This window comes from Pocillopora damicornis, chromosome 4 (assembly GCF_964200805.1).
Source record: "Pocillopora damicornis chromosome 4, jaPocDami1.2, whole genome shotgun sequence".
Taxonomy (NCBI): Eukaryota; Metazoa; Cnidaria; class Anthozoa; order Scleractinia; family Pocilloporidae; genus Pocillopora; species Pocillopora damicornis.
The window spans coordinates 4,081,583-4,101,945 of NC_142673.1; the positions used below are offsets into that span (position 1 = coordinate 4,081,583).

The 20,363-nt window shown below is 38.5% G+C and overlaps 1 protein-coding gene and 1 long non-coding RNA gene across 2 annotated transcripts; one reads left to right on the forward strand and one right to left on the reverse strand.

Annotated features, from left to right (window-relative positions):
• Nucleotides 1-3,810: 3,810 nt before the first annotated feature.
• LOC113680234 (protein Wnt-7b) lies at nt 3,811-16,993 on the reverse strand. Its single transcript, XM_027197251.2, has 4 exons — nt 16,408-16,993; nt 15,953-16,167; nt 10,710-10,990; nt 3,811-5,413 (listed from the first exon to the last, which is right to left on the reverse strand). Exons 1-4 carry the CDS (start codon nt 16,485-16,487, stop codon nt 4,925-4,927), a joined length of 1,065 nt encoding a protein of 354 aa, XP_027053052.2. The 5' UTR covers nt 16,488-16,993; the 3' UTR covers nt 3,811-4,924.
• LOC149046524 (uncharacterized) lies at nt 9,126-10,229 on the forward strand. The gene is made up of 2 exons (XR_016186365.1): nt 9,126-9,244; nt 9,602-10,229. It is a non-coding gene; the product is annotated as an uncharacterized LOC149046524 (long non-coding RNA).
• Nucleotides 16,994-20,363: the final 3,370 nt, after the last annotated feature.

Sequence of the window (20,363 nt, forward strand, 5' to 3'; positions counted from 1 at the left end):
CGCGCTTGCAAAATTTTAGCGCCCAGGCTTGCTCCCTCGACTCGGGCGTGATGTCAAGAGATGACGGCATAAACAAGTTACCATGGAAGCATCCATAAACACTTCACATATTTGTTATCACATTTCGGGTTCGGTGCTGTCTGTGAAACAGTAAAACAATGAATTTCTCGTATTTATCAGATGGTTTGCATGACGATAAAGGCAACGATATTTCAGGCGATAAAGGGTCTTCAGCAAAGTCCTGTTCGAAGAGAGTTTTCGATGAAGAAGTTTGTGGCGCTGATAATCGCCTTGACAACAATCGCAAGCCTGTAGAAGCCTCCATCGGGGCACAGATCATAGCCAATGAGGTGGGTGTGTCTCAATGAGCACATAGTTTCTTAGTTTTCTTACGGTAACCTTAAATTTTATTATCGGAAAGAGCAGAGAGGAAGAAATCCAGCCAAACATTTCTCACTAGCATTCAATTACGCTCCCACACATACGATCATTTTGTTCGGAAAATTTACGTTTGCGACAAAAATGCACCGATTTAGAAGCTAATAATAATAATATCAGCACTTCGCTTTAGTTCACTCCCTAGAGAATAAGATAAGGGTTAACCAAATTGGGAAATCTCTTTTACACTAAAGTTTTTGGAAACGGGTTTGAACAAATTTCTTCACTAACGGAAATAAGCGCGTGCAGAAAACTCAATTTGTAATTATGACGCCAGATTTTTACATCTCATGTATTTTTTCTTCGGTGAAATAGTTAATCGTTTTTTAGTCGAGTTTCGCTAGTCCAAAACAACTTTCATGACTCCAACAAAAAGTATTCTTCATATTCCGTTTTCAGTCAAAGCGATAAAAAGAACAGCTTGAAGAGAGCATTGCAATACTTGAAAAAGACGCGAAAGGTTAATTTTATGGGATGATGCATATAGGTTATAAATGGCGCGCACAAACTGCATGAATGACCATCTTAAAACGTGCTTGTGATGGTCTAGTATCCAATTACTTTTGGAAAGTCATGAAATCGCTTTTCAATGAAATCTACTAGGGCTCTATCAAAAATGCTGCAATGTGATTTGGGTAAGCTACTCGCTTTATGTTCCGTGATAGACTATTGCGTAACAATGAGCGGTTATAAAAAAATGCAATAAAAACATGAAACTGTCTCGTTGTTAAGTTTTGAACTATGAGTAGATTCATCTCTCTGTTTCATAGACGTATTTCCTCTTTTTCAAGTTAAGTATCTGTAATTTTCTTTTGCGCACTTGCAGCTAAAGAGAGGAAGGTCACTTTTTTTAATAAACTCTCTCCAGGAAAGACAAGGAGATTGCTGGTCGCGAAGAAAACCTGTCCAAGCTACAAAGAGCTGGACAAAGAAATCAGTTTGATTTCATAAAAAGTGGAAACAATAGAGGAAAGGCTGAAAGAGGTGAGAAGTAATGTTGACGAACTTGAGGTTGCAGAAAACCATGAAGCAAAAGTTGAATTAAGAATGCCAAACAGACCCACAAATATTCAATTGTAAACAAATGTCCAGCGGACTTTCACCAAACGAACATTCCGTTGATACGTTTTTAACCTTGTGCACCTTAACATGGGTATCCATATTCTCCATAGAGAATTCGTTGATCCCATCAAGAGCTTCTCCAGAGCTTCACCTCATGACCTTATGTTTGATTCAAGGATAATACCGGTAGAAGAAATTGGTAGCTAGTCACTCTTAGGGGTTCAAGGCTGAAGAGAAGGTCATTTCACTGATCAAAAATGCTAGAAAAATGGAGGTTATAAAAATCGTGGTAGAAGAGGAATTTCAACTATTTTTCCATTGAAAGGATAATAAGTCACTATAGGTAATAACGTGATTTTGAGAGCAGTTTGGTGTTGATAAGCGCGAGTAAATGTTCAAAGACAAGTTCGTATTGACACCAACTTGCACAAGAAATCATGTTGTTAAGTGTTAGTAAGCTACACGAAAAACGCATCACAGAAAGTCAAGAAGGACGAAATTTTGGTGGCACGCGCGGGCTAATTGAAAGTTTCAATAGGTTACAACTTTACAACCGCGTTACATGAAAAATGCACTCGTTTTCAGCCAAACAGGCGCGCGTAATTTTTTCATCTATATCATTATTTATGAAATCATGGGTCACAGCCATTGGCGAAATCAATTTTCTACAGTTCCCTTTTATATTCTGTTGACGACGAAAAATCCCCCACCGTTCCCCCCAAATATCCTCCGCTCCGCCCCCCCCTCCCCCCACCCTCCACTTCAAATTCCAGAGGTTTCATGAAAAGGCGAATTTCTAAGACACAAAATTATTTTAGAAACAAACTAGAATTACTTCATGAGGGAACAGTGACTCTTAAAACTTACGCTTCTTCTGTAAAAGAACACAGAAAGTTAGTGAATTGTCTTCCAATTGGTGGGATAGAATGAAAGGAAAAATGACACATGATTGACCTAAGAAAGCTAGTTTTCTGATTGCTCCATTTACTGTCTTCTCTGCCCGTGTTCGTTCTGTAGCAAACCGGCAAAACCGGTGTCACAGGCTTATATTTTGCGCGTTCTCTTGACCTTATTTGGAGAAATGACAAACGCGGATTTTAAAATAATCTTTTATATATCGCTAGGGAAGCCCAAATTCTCACTAACGTTTTTTTATCGTCTGTTCCTGCGGATACTATTCACAATGGATTTCCAATACCTTACCCTTGCCGCAGGCCACTCAGCTAAATCACACTTAAAGTCTCCCCTCGCACTGGTATGTGGCTAAAAAGGACGAATCTTTGCAAATCCATGTTAAAAATTATGTTCTTTCAGGGACGGGCTTATATCCTAAGGGCTCCTACATGCACGGGATGGAATGAAACCGAAAGAAGCTCCTTTTTAACTGAAGTGGTAACAAATAGGCCGAAGCATAATATTGGTGGAAATAATGACTTTAATGATAGTAATTATAACTGAAAACGAAACAGTCCCATCGATGTCTCGTGTAAATGATTATCCCTGGAATATCTTTTCGTTTACTCATAGATGGGCGAAAAAACGGGATTAAAATTACACAAATTAAGGGGGGGGGGGAAGGGGGTTTGAGCAGTTACCATCCCTTAGGCGCATAGGCCTTTACCTTGAAAACCTCCTAACAACATAATAATATAGTTTAGAACAATCCGCTTCTATTTCGCCTTCAGTATGAAAGTAATATGTTTCCATGTCTTGACTGTCGGTGTTTTTCTTCTTCTTGATTTTCCACAGAATCAGGATTTTTGAGCACAACTTTGAACTAATGGTTCGGATTTTTATAAAAAGGCGAGTATGTTACCATCGAATTTATTTGCTTTTAGCCTCGTTCAATGGAGATAGTTTTGACTAGGAGGTCAGTTTACCTTGAAGTTGAGACGTTGATATCAACTCTCTTCTTTTTCAAAAGATTTTTAATGCCGTTTACCCAAGTATAACCATTTCCTCATCCGAATTATATTAAAGTTGGAGTTTTCAAATAATTCTAGGTCATTTTCTTTTGAAAACTACCGTAAAGATTGTTCCATATTTAACCAAAATACTGAATCTTTGAACATCTTTTTCAAACGAGTTCGTAAGTATATATCTTCATGCTGCATTACAAAAAAAGATTTTAGGGGTGAATGTCCAAAATCATTTTATCTTTTTTTTTTTTTATATTCATTTAAATGTACGTACGTAGAATTCTAATTAGAATGAGGTATGTTGTATATGATTTGTGCCCGGATTTCCCGATCTGCGGTTCAGCACACTGATTACCAAACCACCTCGGAAATAAAGAGGACGCCAAAGAACTGAATTTTTTTTAGATTTATTTCATTTCTTTTGTGATTTTAGTCATCCTATTCTAAAATGCAATGTGTTGAAACACCGGTTTTCTATCTGAGGTGTCATCTTCATAAATAAAGGCTCGTATACACAGAAATATATCATAAACAGTTCTTTGCATTGTGTCGGTTATAAACCCCGTGACATTAGATTAGAAGGAAAAAAACCTTTTATACACGAAGAGATATATTTTGAAGGCCTCTTATCACTTAACCTGTTCTCCTCACAGTTAGAAGAGTGCATTCTGGCATTTTTCCTTCGATAAGAATCTTGCATTTTTTGTACAAGACAGTTCAAAATCAGCTGCTCTCTGGGTAATACTTTCAAAAAATCTTGGATTCCATAGCAACGCGACTGTGATAGTGACGTCGTGCTAACTTTGAGAAGCTTTTAGCGCGAGAGAATGACGGACGTCTGCGTTGACTGTTGTTGTGTCTTCCGCACAGAGTTTGTTCCTTAGAATTTGATTTACTGAATTGATTTGAGAAGGATAAATCAGAGAGAAAAAAAATTTGTGAAAGTATGTGAGTAATTCAGACGTTTAGATTTCTATACAAGTTCTCATAAATACATACACTGTGCAAACACCACTACTCTAGGAAACGAGGCGGTTGTACGAGGTCTGTTCCCAAAAACTGGGCGACGATAATCAGAAATTACATTTTCAACTTTTTCTTGACAATTTTTCCCGAAGTATTCTCCATGGAAAGTGATCGTGAGAAGTACATTTTTTCGATCCCGGTAGAAAGTTTGAAATAATTTTCCTTGACATGCGTGGTAGTTGAGAAAAACTTGCTGCTGTACACTATTAAAACAAACAATCCATTCTTGGGCTCCAGGTAAAAAGTTTTTCTCTTCAAGTAATTTGCAATCATCACAGTGGCTCAAAGGAGGTCAATATGTGTCCTCTGGATCTTGTACAAGAGTTATAAAGTCGCCTTTTCAGTGCTGTCTTTCCAAAACACGTTCCATGAAAATGAAGATTCAACGTCTAGTTGTTTACTCTAAAATCCACGTGGATAATGAGTAAAAACACATGATAATTTAATCCATATTTGATTTCCAAAAACGTCACTCAGCCTCATTTGCAAGTGTGTTCGATCCACTCCTCTTTGCACAAATCACACTTCACCTGACAGCACCAAATAAAGGCACAGTTGCATTTGACGTCACTCACTCTGTTAACAGTGTTATAGCCTCGTCCGCAGCACAACATGGGACAACTGTCCGTGCCAAGCGATGACTTACTGCACGTTCTTCCAACCGTGCCCAGAACTCCGTATTTCTTGTCAGCTCGGCAAAAGTCCGGCGAGACAGCGGCATAAACGAGACTTGCCGACGGGGGTCTTTTGTTGTTTGTATTTCTTTTCCGGCCTCTTCGTGGTCGAGGCGTCCTCGTGAGCTTGGTTTTGTTTTTGTTTAGTTTCACCCTCACAGCATTATCAAATTTTTTTCGTAGTATGGAAGCAACTATTTCCATCTTAGGCATGGTTCGCCAACAAACCCGGACAGTGCATGAACCAGAAACACCATGGCACTTGCAAGTTTTGCCCATGTTATCCTTGATAACCTTAAACAAAAGACAAACCACAAATTTCAAACAAAATAAAGAAAAGTAGAATAGGAGAGACAACATTGCGCCAAGCAAGAATGTCTAGGAGTGTAGATTCACATCTTAACAAAGCAGCTATTTCTTCGAGGGATACGATGGTTTGACGCTTTTCTATTTAAGAACCGCCATTGATTTCAGCTCAATGTTCCCCTATCTCCAACAAGTTCGGGGCCACATTTTCCATCATTCAATTCCAACTAGCAAATGAAGATTTTCCTTTTGCGGCTTTTGTTGTTGTTTTTTTTGTTGTTTTTTTTAAAATTAAGTTTAAATATTACATTTCATATTCAGAGCCACATTGAATTTCAGTGATCAGATCTGCATGGATTGGCAAATTCGATATCTTTCATTCACCCAGACTTCTCCTTTCCAAAAAACGAGACGAGACGAAAATGTGGGGGGAGGGTACTCATTGGAATTTTTGGTAGATAGTATGGCGTACACACAACGTGATCAAGAAGGAGCGGAAAATAGTAATTCAGTTGCGCCACTGGGTTTTTCCAGAAAATTCGTCTTCTGTTTTCGCCAGATATTGTTTATAAGGAAGTATGTGACATTTTGAAGAAATAACCATAATATCAATATGAAAATTTATGCCCTGCGGGAGACAAAAAAATATTTGTTTTCAAATTGCGTGCTTGAAAAGGAAATGAGTTTGTAATGTTAATAAGTTGTCCTTGGCCATTAAACATTGATTGATGATGTCGGATATTGAGAAAGATAAAAAGGGAAAAAACATACCTAAATCAAACATATTTAGGCAACGATTTCAGTCAACAGATTAATGTAAAATTCCTTTCTTCTCTCAACAAATGGTTAAAAAGATCCACACATGTATTAATAAGATGGAATTCCTGATTTTAAAAGCAATGTACTTCATGAAGAAGGATAATCACTGTTATGAGGTCGCAGAAGAAAGTTCGAATCCTTTTAAGGACAATACCTGATTTCCCACCTCATGTGGTAAAACTGTGATATTGTTATATACATATTTCAGGCGCTAGGTAGATTTTAATTAAATTTGGAGTCTACAATTCACTTAGGCAAACCTTGGATAACAGCCCGAGGGTTTAGGAATTGTGGCGACGGAGAATATTAACATAAGGATCCGTGCGAATTTATCCATACATAATTCTGTGAATTGTTTTCGAAGTTGAAAATCTGTGTACTAATCAACCTTCTCTTAACTTTGAATCTTCCTTTATTGTAATGAACCACTTACACACCTCTTGTTTGGGAAGGAACAAGATCTTATAGTTTTATGAAGAACTCACACTATTAAAATCAATCCTCTCCCGCTGAGTTGTTATTAAAAAGCAAACATTTTGATGGCGAGCATGCTTCAGGCATATCGCTTTAAAAACACAAGAGGGCGTGATTTTTAAATAAAAAATAATGGATCGACTAGCTCCTAATTAAAATTTAGAAATGCTGACTAATAAAGAAATTGTTTTGCAAAACGCAACGAGCCGAACCGTGATTTTAAGCTTAGATAATTCTTACACGTGTCATTGTGGATTATTTGATTATAGAGAAGGTTTAGAACAGAGTAAAGGTGGATGCGTTATGAAACAAAACCAAATTGAGTGATCCTTGTTCTTCTACCGAAAATGCACCATTTCTATTGCTATGCTTTCGGTTGAAAATAAAATGTAGCAAAAACCTATGTTTGCTTACTTATGGGAACTATAGGCTGCACAGAAATGATACTGTGTGAATTGAAAATGGCTCCAAATTTCGAAAAGTTCATCAATTTTTAAAAGTAATTTAACATAAATAATAATCTGATTCACCACACCAAAATGGTTGTAAGAACTCCACATAAATCTTACTTATAATAGCGCATATATCACTATTTAAGGAAACAAAATTGAAAACAAAATTAATCACACGGACAAAACAAATAAATACACAATTATCAGTGCTTTTTGAAGGAGCAACAAAAATTAGGAAGCGGCTTCTGATCATTATTTTATTGTGGCCTACATTAAAGGGTTAAAACATCAGGGAATGAACACAGAGTATTAAACCTTAAAACCAAAATATTAGTTTCGTACCACGGTAAAAGTAATAAAAAAGTCATTCCAAACACATTGATAAGAGTTCTCAGTGTTTAATTGTTAGCCATATAACAAAGTTAAGTATTGAGTGATCTCTGAAACACTGGACATGTTTGATATTTTTAAAAAATCTCTTAATCTATCGAATAAGCGAAGGAATGCTTTTAGGAATAAGAAGATTATCTATAACCTTTATTGCGCGGACAGTTGATAATTACGGGGGTGATATCAAGATGATCGCCACAGCGGTTTACAAAGAAGGAAATGACAAAAATTTGATGAACAAATATCCTTAAAGGAAGACCGTATGAGAAGGCGATAATCATGTTTTATCTGCATGAAAACCAAAGTCTGAAAGTGGCGATTAGGCTGAACGGGCGACGCCCACGAAATTTCCGCGCGGGTGTCGCTTTACGCGCGCGACAGTCGCAGCCGGAAAAGGGTCAACCTCCTTCCTCGTGTTCAAATTTGTTTCGATTTACGTCGGAAGCCGCAAAATTTGTAACTCTAGACCCACGCTGGGTCTTAAGAATCATAAAATTATCAAATGCTTGTTAATGTAGTTGGAAGCTTTGAAAATAAACCGCCGCACAACAAAGAATTTAAATAGCCGCTCTAGTTTCTAATTATGGGAAAGGTGTTCCATGTCTCCTTAGCTTTTTTTCTTCGCTTCTTTAGTTTGCCGAGGAAAACAAAGATGTTTTAACGGAAGTCGTAAATTCTCTTTAAAAACTGTAAAGGAATTTGTCACGTTGATTTCAGCTCATATTATTGTTTACAGAATTATGGCATTCGCTTGTAATTACTCTTTTCTGTTTGCGATAGTTATGAGCAGAACATGCTAGCAATCATCTTCTCGACTGCCCCTATAAACATGTTATATTGATGCATTTGACGATCTAGTCATCAAAGATCAATTCCTTAAGCTGAATCTGTAGTTTTCAAGCTTGAAAGCAATTCGTAAATCTTATCCTAGACATAGAAAAGACAGAAAACATTTGTGCGCTAGGAATTTAAGGCTTTTGAAAACGTGAGTTTCTTTCCATTTTTTACGTTTGTTTATTTCATTGCTATAGAAAAAGATCTGTCATCTGTAATCATCTTAGCATGATTACCTCATGGTTTCCTGATATTTGTTGAGTGTGGCTCTTGAAAATAAAGCTTTTAATTAGTGGTCTTCTATCAAGCTGTGTTTTAATGCTCTAAAAACTCGTTACTTAGTATGGGTAACCGCATCTCTCATGTGGCTGCAATGGATTTTAAGTCAACTACAAGAGGTTTTTAGCCGACGTCCAGGGGTTTTTCGCCGACTGCAGGGTGCTTTAAGCCGACTTAAATGGAAGAGTCTGGATAGTTTAATAAATCATTTTGTGACAAAGGAAATAATTTTCGACTTGGAGCTCGGAACATGGCAAAGAGATAAAAAAATAGGAACAGAGGCAGAAATGAACTAAAACGAAGCAAGGATTGCTCAGGATAAAAAAATATTTCAACAGTCTGCAAAAAGGAACATTCAAAATAATTCCTCGTACAACTAAACGCGTGTTAAAAAATTGCCGATAAAATAGCTATCAAAAATTAACATAAAAAAACATAGCCACTAATTACAAGCGATCACATCAGATATAGCGGCTTATCAAACAAACTGTTTAGAAAAGCGGCGCTTGTTTGACGAGACTTCGATACAAGTTGTTTGTCAGGAAACCACGGCATTGATGGTATTCCAAAGGTAAATCTTTTAATTGTTTACGTTCAAGAGGTAACTCGGAAAGCAAACTACAAGATGACAAAGTAGTCAAAATAAGCGGATTTGATGAGCACGTTCCTATAAATGTTGGACAGGATACGGAAAACATAGCCTGAAATTTTTACATTCATCTAAATTTGACTGTAATGGGCGGTGGTTACCCCAATGATTTCTCAAAAGGTATCGTCAAGGATCGAGAAACGACACAGAAGAACAAAGCTAAAATCGAATTAAAACGTGCTCCATACTGGTGTCCACGATTTAAAGGCGACAAACCGCAACACTATTAGTAAGAACACCTTCGGAAAAGTCAAAGGCATCTTTACCATTTTTCCACAGAACGGAAACATTTTGAAAGCGGAATACTTCACGAGTTGGTAACGGACCTGAAGTTTGGGTAGTGGTTTGATGGGTAAGAAAAGAGCAGAAAATTACGGTTACATAAAACAGGAAGCCGCAGCTACCGCACATACACACGCCCTGTACGTAGAATTAGCATGGGCGACGCCCAAGTCGGCGATGCCCTCGAACAGCAGATAGGAGGGCGCTTCACACTTCATAAGGAAACCCTTGAAATGCCGTTAGATCCGAAGTTGAAGGGTTATTAATAGCCTTGTTATGCAGCCATGATATTACTTTAATTTTCTGCAAGTCAACTTATGCTATTGAGTAACACCGCTATACTTTTAGCTCGGTGTTATAGATACCAATAACTAGCTGTTTTGGGAAAGAAACGTTGGACTTCAAAACGGAGGCGCACTGGCTCCGAGCAACCGCATAAATTTCTAACTGCATTTTAACTACGGTAGATCATTTTCATATTTGTTGTCTTCTGTGAAAAGGTCTACCTCTCGCAGGAAGTCTGTGCGGCCATACTTGCACCGTAAAGCCATAAAAATTAAACAGGGTTGTGGGTAATGTTCTTCATCTTAGTGAGGTATTACGAAAATAAAGTATAGTTATCTGTCTCATGTTGTAGTCACTCCGAATGACACAAACGACGAGGCTTGACTTTCTTAACCCATTAATTCCTAAGTTCGATTAGCATCTAACTCAGTTCTCTTTACATTGTCATCCCTGAATCAAACATAAAAGTCTCGAGAATTGAAGAAATGATCCCCAACGAATAAAGTTCTTGATTGTTGAACAACTTCTCCTTGTCAGCACCTTACGAAATGTACGGGGACAAGTATGGAGAATATGCATACTGATGTAAGAGTGCGAGGTGTTCATTTGTACCACTTCGACTGTCACGTGCTCCCTGATACCTCATTTTCAAGGCACTCTATTGGCTAAAAGGAACCGTAAAACCATTTGCTGTTTCTAATGACTGTTATCCTTTTTACAAGCCACAAAATCAACTGACACGAGTAAACGTTCTTAAGAATAACATCTAAAATAACATGGCGATGCTCATCAAACGATAAAAAAAAAAAATTGAACATACCCTTCTTCCAGCCTCATTGTTGTGTCTTACGAGATGGTTTAATAAGGTTTTGTCGGCGTTCTTGCCCGGGTCCATAAACTTGGTAGAGTACTCGTAGCCGTACCGATAGTTCTCCGAACATCCACCCCATTCCCAGCTGGACTCCCCTTCTTTTTTTCCTCTCCCTGTGGGCTTAGAATCGCAGCCACAGTCATCCCAGTTTCCCTGGCTGCAGCCCTTGGTTATCTGGAAGGTCACTCCTGCAGACGTTATAGCGTGCAAGTAAGAACTCTCTTTGTGGTCTAAAGAAACGGGAGGAAAAAAAAAATATGTTTTAGAGTTCACTTGAATACAGAAACATGGATACAGTGTGATGACAATGGCCAAACAGAAAAATGTTATATATTGCAAGGAATGACACAGGCGAGTTTCAAATGGTTTCAGTCACCACCTGTTTTAGTTTTTCATGTGATTGGTTGAAAGCGTCACATGACTGGTTTTTCCCAAACCGATCGCAGTGTGAGGTAGACCAAAAATAATCCAAAAAATTACGTCAAATCGAGACTTAAAGCTCTTTATAGCTGAAGTAAGAACTGTCACTGACATGTCATTATGTGCTTGTGCATCTTTTCCCATAATGCATGTTGATCAATGATGATAGTATTGGAGATGTGAAAGGACAAGACTGTGTGGCGCCTTGCGTATCCATATTTACATACAATGGTTTCATACCAACTTAAGCTCTTTTGAAGATGTCACCACCGTAATTTCATTTTAGAAGAGGACGGCACTTTGAACACTTATGTTGTGATCTACAGTTGTCAAGGCGTTTTATGGATTAATTGGCACGAATCAGACCGAGGTTCATTCGATAAATTAAGAGAAATCACTGTTTAGGTTCACACTTGGAAGTTAAAACAGACTTGAAGTCACGTTTGTAATGCTCATTTAGTTATCGTGGGCATTTATAAAGTCGTTTAAAAATAAATTGAGCGCTATCGTTATCTTTGACCACTGATGCAAGTTGATTTCAAACACCTGACGTAGACATTGTAGATTTGAGTGTGTGGGGTCGGTTCAGTAAGAGACGTGTGTAGAAACATGTATGTGTCGTGAACAACTGAATGGATCAACGAAGAAGCAATCTTCAGAGTCACTAATGGTTCAAAAAGTTCAAACTTCCCAAAATTGTTTTTTATAGGGACCTGGCACTCAAGTTGTTGTCTGAATGTTCTCGCAGGTGCGAGATGACTTAACAGGCTATAGATTATCGCATAGCTGAACGCAAAATCGTAGCGTTCTGTGGTGAAATGAGATGCTTGGACGCACCGCGACACTGCCCATTCTTCTTTCAGATGGCGCTGAAACTTAAGAATAACGCTTGTGACATATATTCGAAGGACAGTATCAAATTCATGATCGATCACCTTTGAGTCACATACAAGTTCTCTTCAATGCTTTTTGATGAAGAGTACTACCAACAATACAGTCCGTACGAGACATATTCAAATAGAGAATAACTTCTGCTTGGGAGAAATCAGGAGCCCGAAAGTTGTTTAAAATATTCAAGTTTTGTCGGAAGAAATATTACGGAGTGTAAAACATCGCCTTGCGATTGAAGGTTACATTTCAATCGAGTAAATTTTGAGACAATAAGGTTCGAACTTTCTGCAGATTAAAAATTAATTAAAAGTCGTCGGCTTTAAGCCGAGTGCACCAGACTGTCACATTTAATCCAGATTATCGGTCAAAGTTTTTGTCTGAAATACAACGATGATGCTCCAGAAGCGAAATAACCGCCCACAATTTGCGTCAAAATGCGAGGCGGCTCAGACAAGTCTCGACCGTCTGCTGGAAAAGACGAATAAAAAGCATTGACATATCCCTGTGAAATCCTGATAAAGGATAAAAGAAAGACTGATTAAACGAAAAATTTTTGAAAGAGAAGACCTTTCCGTAAGCCAACCGAGTAGAGATCTCGGGAAGGGAGATGTCCCATGTTAAAATTACGGTGATGCACGTTCCTTACACAGCAAACAATTCAAAGCCCGTACTATCATTTCAATGACCTTGGTAAAAAATTTTTACGGCGAGGACATGATAGTCCCCCCTACCCTGATAAACAAAGAGATCATTCCACCTGAGCAAAGAATGAAATCTGTTCAATTTGAAATTTGAAATTTTGAAACCGTGGGGCTAGTCGAGAAGGGAATGAAAATTTTGTTATAAGTTCCGATGATGTCATACTCTGTTCTGGGGTCTTCCATCGAGGTCTTGGAATGCTGATTGAAAACATTGAAAGAAAAGTATTTTCTGTTTGGTTTCACATACCTTGTCGTTAAAAAGTAGCAAGAATGCACAGCTGGAAACATTTCAAAGAAAGCATAGGTTTGCACGCAAACGGCAGGAGAAGCAGTTTTGTCGTGAAATATTACCTAAGCTTGACCTTCTCAGATATCAGTTTGGGGATGATACTTTATCTTAACGAATACCATAAATCTTTTTCCAAGGTAGTTGAAGCATGGGTGGCCAAGAGATGACACATCGAGGAAAAAGTGTTAACAACTTCTTGTTTTCTTGTAATCTACTTGTTCGCTATGGCACAGTTATTGTCCTTTCTTATGTCAAGAAAACAATAATTTGGATCAGAGAATCGTAAGAATATTTTAAAAACAAGAAGCGAAAATTTCGAGATGTAAACTTAGGCTAACAAGAGAAACAGCCAACAAGAATTTTAACAGAATAAACATTTAGGGATTTTGTGAACAAACAGCGCGACCATCACCTAGGACAGTTTCCTGATTTGTTTTGTTTACAAAAGGCACAGAAAAAACTTACTCGTTTGGTTTCGTTTGGTTCTTAGCAGAACTTCAATGCCAAGCTTTTAACACAGGAAAAGCAAAGGTATTCAAATACTATTCTTTTAAAACAACGCAAGACTAACCTGCCATGACAAAGCTATTGTTTAAAAGTTGATTTAAAAGAAAATTGGCAAAGTTTGTTTGAAGTTCTGATCGTTTGCACAACCCTCAATTACTTCGATTCTATGCAATTACCGCCCGAAGTTTTGTTTCGTGTTTCATGTTGAGCAATTTTGGCAAACGGCTATTTCACACAAGAACAAAGGTTATGAAAAGAAATTAATGCCTTTAGGGTATACAACTCGATAATAGCGAGAAGAGACCGCAATTATTAAGCAATAGATTAATGATACCTCGGCAGAATAGATATCTTTTGGGATTATTCATGGCTAGATAGTTTTTAAGGGTAATTTTCTTTAGTAAATTAACTCAAAACGGGAAAAAAAATTGTTCAAGCATTGAGCGCCAATAATGTCCACCATTTCAAGGTAGACGACGCTTCTTTGTTATAACAACAAATCCATTCCACAATTTTTTACAACAGACATTTTGACTCCTGACTTCTTTCCGCAATAGAGAAAGTATTCCGTGTTTCAGTGTTTACAGAGTCAAAAGAAGCCAGACAAAAGTATCTGACGTCAATTACTTTTTTATGTTGCGGTTAATTTCACAGGAAGCGTAAAACACTGACGCAGGTGAAGCTAATTTCTGTAACTTATTCGCTTCTTCCTGAGATAAGCTTGCCCACGTTTGTGTGAAGCGCAACACGACCGGGGCATTTTTTACACTGAGCGTTCAAAAAAGAAACGGCAATTGAGTTTCCAGCCGAACGTGGTCTTCCTAAGGAAGGCAGACGCAAACACGAACATCGTACACACTGAAACTGTTCACCCCAAGTTGTAAAGTGTTTGTTTTCAAAATGTCTACCAGTGTTCTTTAGATAATTGTCGAAAGCCGCCAAAGAAAAAAAAGGTCGAGTGACGCGAGTTATCCGATAACTCTATTGAAAAGTGACCATTACGACACAGAAGTTGATACGAGCGCACTAGATTTGCTACACGACACCCGTTATAAACAAAATGACACTTTATGTCAAAGCTTTCCTCGAGGGGCATTAACTTATCGAGGCTGTGTACACATACGAAGACATATTTCAACGTCTGCGCGGCCCCAGATAACGTGGATAAAAAGGAATGATATAAAGTGATCGTGCTCCAGCCTTCCCGCAACTAATATCTTAAACAGCCGTTTTTCGCATAGCGCGTTTTCAGGCGGGCCTTTTTTGGGGTTGACTTCAGGAATAGTCAGGTGTAGTTTTCAAAGACAACAGAAAGCACGTTTTGATTGTGTTTGTATAGCTTGCAAAGGCCGCAAATCCATGAATGATCTCCCTCACACAATGATCTCCCTTAGCGTTTAGGTCGATCGTGGTCTGGTATGCAACCAACTTACAGGGTGAATCTCTGTTACACGGCACCCGATGAAATTAATATTTCCTCGGGAGGAATGCGATATTTGAGGCTCTGTGAATCATTGCAAGGAGGGACTAAAATTCCTAAAACGTGTTTGACTTTTGGATCAAGACTCTGTTTGCTTCGATGCAAATTCCCGAGACATTTCTCAAGCCTGGTAAATTCGTTTCACATGTGCAACACAGGTACCGATTAAGTCATATAGGCAAGGTTGACGATTGCGAAAGCAGAAGTAGAATCGCCAGATATGTTTAGTCAAACAAAAACTTTCAGTAGCTACAAACACACAGTTATCATCGAGCGCCAAACAAAAACTGTTGTTGAAAGGTTGTTTAGAACTGTATAGAAACACAGATCACTTAAGGAGGGCGCTGAGATTTCCAAAAAACCAACAAAACCTTTAAATCTACTAAAACGAGCACCCCACAGGTAAATTGAAATGTGGAGCGTTGCGTCAAAGAGCGCGAGGCGGTTTAAAGCCTCAGGGCCTTCTCTGGCTTGGAAAAAGCCACGCAACATTTGCAGAGTCTGCTAAACGTAATCCAGACCACAATTTTGTGTGATAGACACGGTCTGAAGAGGTCCTTAGAAGTGCGAATGAAAAGGATTTCTGCAACAAAACATTTTCTCAGATGTTTTTTTTTCTTTCCGTCTGGTCAACACACATCTGTTGTGCAGTTGGTCCATGTCTGTATATACTCACCGCAAAGAGGCCAGTTGTAATACAAGTATTTCCCACCTTAACGATAGTTAAGACAGTAGCGAACAAGGCAGCTTATCTCAACACTTGGCTTTTAAATAAATCTTAAGAGATAACGAGTGGACAGGAAATTTGTTATGATATTGTAACTGTAGAGAGTTGCTAAGCGGAAGCAAGAAGGGAACGCTAGAAAGAAGTGGGTATTAAAAGGAAAAATTATACCCAACTTACCAGCTTTGAGCATTCTTTGCCTTTGAAAAACGTCTGCAATGGTAACACCTGAACAGTTCCATCGACGATCCTTGAAAATATTCCCGCACTCTTTTAACGCCAGTTCGACGCCATCTCGCGCGGACAAGCCGAGCAGAGGTTGCGCTTCGCACTTCTTTTGTTGGTTATCCTTGAGCCATGAACAAAAGCTCAAGGCATCTTGGCTGCGAGGTGACCTGCAAAGTATAAAGAAAGACTACAGAGTCGCGACAATTCAAAGTAAATCTACGGCTTAGACTCGGAGACCACCCAATCGTGGTTGATGAAGACTTTGCACGCGCTAGCAGTTGTGTTGTGGAGCATGTAGCTCGCGACCAAAAATTTCTCTTCGAGAGTCAATCACCAACCAGGCAATTCTCGCTTCACGGAGAAACGTTCACACTTTGAAACAAATAACAAAATAGTAATCCACTCACCTGGTTCTTTTACGACCGTCTATCGCAGTGAGAACGATGAGTGAAACAAAGAAGAAGAGACAGACACGCGCAATCACCATGTCGTTTTTTGTATGAGGCCCGTTCAGTTGTCGAACTCGGCTTAGCTTACAAGTGTCTCACTGAAAAGCTTGCGATGAGCAGACGTGTGATTGCTTAATGGCTTGTATCTGTCAATCTAAGAGGTCGCTTGAAGTTTTCACTTGAACTGATTCACGTCGCGGTTTTCGCGCTCTGGTTCCCGCGGACCTGTTCGCACGTTCTCAAGTAGCGTTGATTTAACAAACTGGGGCAAACACTTCTGGTATACTTATGTAGCGCTCGAGGTCAAGATGGTACTTATCGACAACCAACAACAGATCTCACCGCATGAACGCCTTCACACACCAGTAATCTTGGCAATTTCGCGATTAAATTGAACCGAAACAAGGCAATCGGCCGGAAGAATGGGGCTTGAACAACAACGCCCTCTGATTGGTTCCTGTATGCTTTGTCCGAGATCGCCTCTATTTTCCCAATAAATCAACTAATAACATCGAAACAAAAAGCTTGTCAAAACAAAACCCCCGACTTAAGACCGAATTCAAATTTTCAAGGGCCGGAAACCACGGAATGGTTGTAGGTAATACATTCAGCTATCAGACAGTCATGTATAATTTGATCAATAAACTCCAACTGTCCCGAGGAATGAGTGTTGGTAATTTCGCTAAATCCGTTTTGAAGAAGGAAACGTTGCCCCGGCCTCGTTGAAAATTCTAGTACAATTACCCACTCAAACCTTCACTAATTAAACGTTTCTTTGTTGTTTATTAAAGTTGAAAAGTGCGACCGCTATTATGATCGATTCCAAAAGTAATCTAGCCGTTTGCGTCCTAAAATCGCGTTGCTTGGCGAGTTGAAGTATTTTGAGACGTCTGATGGTATCTGATACGCTTCTCGTCTTCGTAGCGACAGATCATCATTAACAGAATAAGCGATCTCGTCCTGTCGACTGAGTGATACTCACTCATGCTGAAAATAACTTTGGTGTAAATGCAAAGTCATTCTTTGTCCTTCGGCAACTCTTTGAAATAATAGTTTGAGAAGATAGTGGGCCAAACCTCAGTAGCTAACAGGTATAGGCTACCATGCTCGGCGCATTTTTCAGCAATATCTTCAAGAAGTGTTTTTATTAAATGTAACCATGGTCAAGATTTTGGGGAGTTGAATCAACATCCACTCGGGTCATCAGATCAAGGTGATTCAGGGGTAATTAAAGCAATCTTCGCTCGATAAAATTAATCAAAGGGTCGAGATAATTTCTCTATTGAGTCCTGACAACGTTTATTACCGAAAATTACTGAAACCTGATTGTGTCGAAAACATATCAAGGCGATTATGTAAGTCGGGCCGTCTTTGGGCTTGGTTGTGTTATTGAGCAACCATTTACGGAATTTCCATAAAAAAAAATCTCGGTTACAATTAAGCAGACTGATTTGTTTTCAAAACGGCTGCCGAGGGAGCCCAGAGGTTATGGACAGAGCTAGAGCCCCAAGTTGTGATAGCATCAACGAAGCTCACTCAATGAAGTAAAAACGACAGACACCTAGGTGAAACAAATTTGGTTCGACACAAAAGTACAAGTATTCTATTAGAGTCGAAATTCAATATCCGGCGAATGATATCTTCACAATGTGTTTTTTTTGTGTTCTTGGCCGACCATTAAGAACGCATAAATTGCCGAAACGCCTCCGTTTACCGCGTGAATATAGGCGAGAAATATTAAAAACTTATTCGCTCGAGCGTGCTATACCGGTTCCTTGATTCCTTCCCAGACAAATTGTCTTAAGGAATTTTTTTGTCCCCAGAAATTGCAAATGACGGCAAATGCTTAAAAAGTTACTTCCACACAAATAGATCGAAGTACTTTTCTCAAGAGACCGAAATACATAGAGAAAATTTAATAATTCGCATAAAGAAATGAGCTAATTCATAAGGCACAACAAGGTTTTAAGGAAGTTGGAAAAAATTAAAGTAGCATAGCGTCGTTCGCGGTAATATTCGATGCTGTTTGACGGGATAGAAAGAAAAGTTGTAATTATAAGGGGAAATTATATCAAAGAAAAATAAATACCTCTTATAAAGGATGTTTGCCAGCAATGCTTTAATTATCTCCGAATTAATGTCAGCAAAAATCAACAAACCTGTCTAGTATTAAGACACAGATATAACAAAGTGTATTTATAGAAGGATTCGTCAGAAAGTGAGGGGTTACGCGCGAATGGCATAGCGCCAGCTAGATGAAATAAATGAAGTAAAAATAGCCGTAAATTCAAACACAAATTGACTTCCCTGTTATCCTCCAAATCAAACCAACAGGATGGGCGCAAACTGGTATGTTATTCAAATTATCATTTTGCTATCGGAAAAAAATGTACCGCAGACATCGTTAATAGTATTTCGGCCCATTTTCATCAACATATCTTGACATCTATCTTCAAGGAAAAAAAAGAAAAGAAAGAAAAAGCCTTTAAGGTTAAGTCTAGCGTCAGCTAAACGCAAAGTGTTAAATAAACAAAAAGATTTAGGTGCGGTAAACGTGGGAATAGTTAAATCGCACAGGGAGTTCTGAGGCCTTACTCAGTTCGACAGGTGTTTTTCGCATTTGGAAGTTCCTGCACGTCCCAATTAAATTCTACGTAAAACATCATTATGTCTATTTGCTCTTTATTTAAAAACTACAACTCAGACTTGCCGAATTCACACAGATTGTAAAGCTTTTTTTTCCATAGCTTGTTTTCGATGATTATTTGGTTGGTTCAAATTGTAAAATAAATTGTATTATCGCACTTTGCCAGAACATTCTTCCCAAACTTCAACCAATTTAAAAGGAATGTTGTTGCCTTTCTCCGCTGAAGGCCTTCGATCGAGTTGCTTCGTTAAGGAAAAGGGTTTACATTCTGATGTTTTTTTTTTCACCCATTTCAACACTTTCACACTTTGTTCGAAAAATGAATAACAAAAAAATGAACTGAAAAAAAAATGAAAAAGAATGAGACAAATGAAGTAGATCCAAATTCAAAACAGCTCGAAGCTGAACTGGACCAGCCTGGTTAAATAAATAAATAAACTGATAAATTAGAAAGTGCGATACCAAACCTAATTGAGCTGGCTTCATTTCGAGGTCGAAACGGCACAAAAACATTTTAAACAAACACCAATTGCAAAAAATCCCTTTGAAAGTGTAATGGAGTAGTTGAAAAGAACAATAGTTTCATTACAGGAAAGATCGAAGTAATGCTTACTACTGATAAAACTTTGCGGGGGCAATGAGGAACAAAATTCAACATGAAAGCCAAAATAGCTAGAGGCCCTTGGCACGAAACACCATGTCTGTGACGTTATGAAATACTATTTAAAATTAAAAATGAATGTTGAACGCCGATGTAAGTCAATTCCATTGAAATTCCGCCAGCTGTTTTACGTTCAAGTTGGAAAGAAATCAAAAGCACATTCTTAGACGTCGTGAACGGTCAGGCCTAGACAACAACGAAATCGAACAGCGGCAGATCCTACAAGTGATTCATGTTTAAAGCCTAGTTTGCAACGCTTATTGTTCTGACCGTCTCTGTTGATCGCTTTAGGCGATCCTAAGGCGAATAGAGCCGGATAGCTTTCGTATATAATCGCCGGCTCGGATCAATACAACTGTCTCAAGTGTCCAGACCACACTAATGTGTTTTCTATGGTTTTTTTTTTTTTTTGTCTCAGATGAGCGAAGCAAAATATTTTAAACCACATTAGTGTAAGTTTTTGTTTTGCTCTCAACCGCTCTACTACGTTTTATTTGGAAACGTATACCTTTAAATGCATCTTTACCTTTCCCTCGCATTAAAAGGCCCGAAAACGCTGGTGGAAGCGACAGTTATACTAACGCTAACTTCGTCGCAGTTTTCTGC

Coding starts and splice junctions, on each gene's coding strand:
- LOC113680234 (XM_027197251.2), bottom strand. CDS start 16,487: ATGGTGATTGCGCGTGTCTGTCTCTTCTTCTTTGTTTCACTCATCGTT. Junction 16,168..16,407: donor GACGGTCGTAAAAGAACCAG/GTGAGTGGATTA, acceptor TATACTTTGCAG/GTCACCTCGCAGCCAAGATG. Junction 10,991..15,952: donor GCAAAGAATGCTCAAAGCTG/GTAAGTTGGGTA, acceptor CCGTTTCTTTAG/ACCACAAAGAGAGTTCTTAC.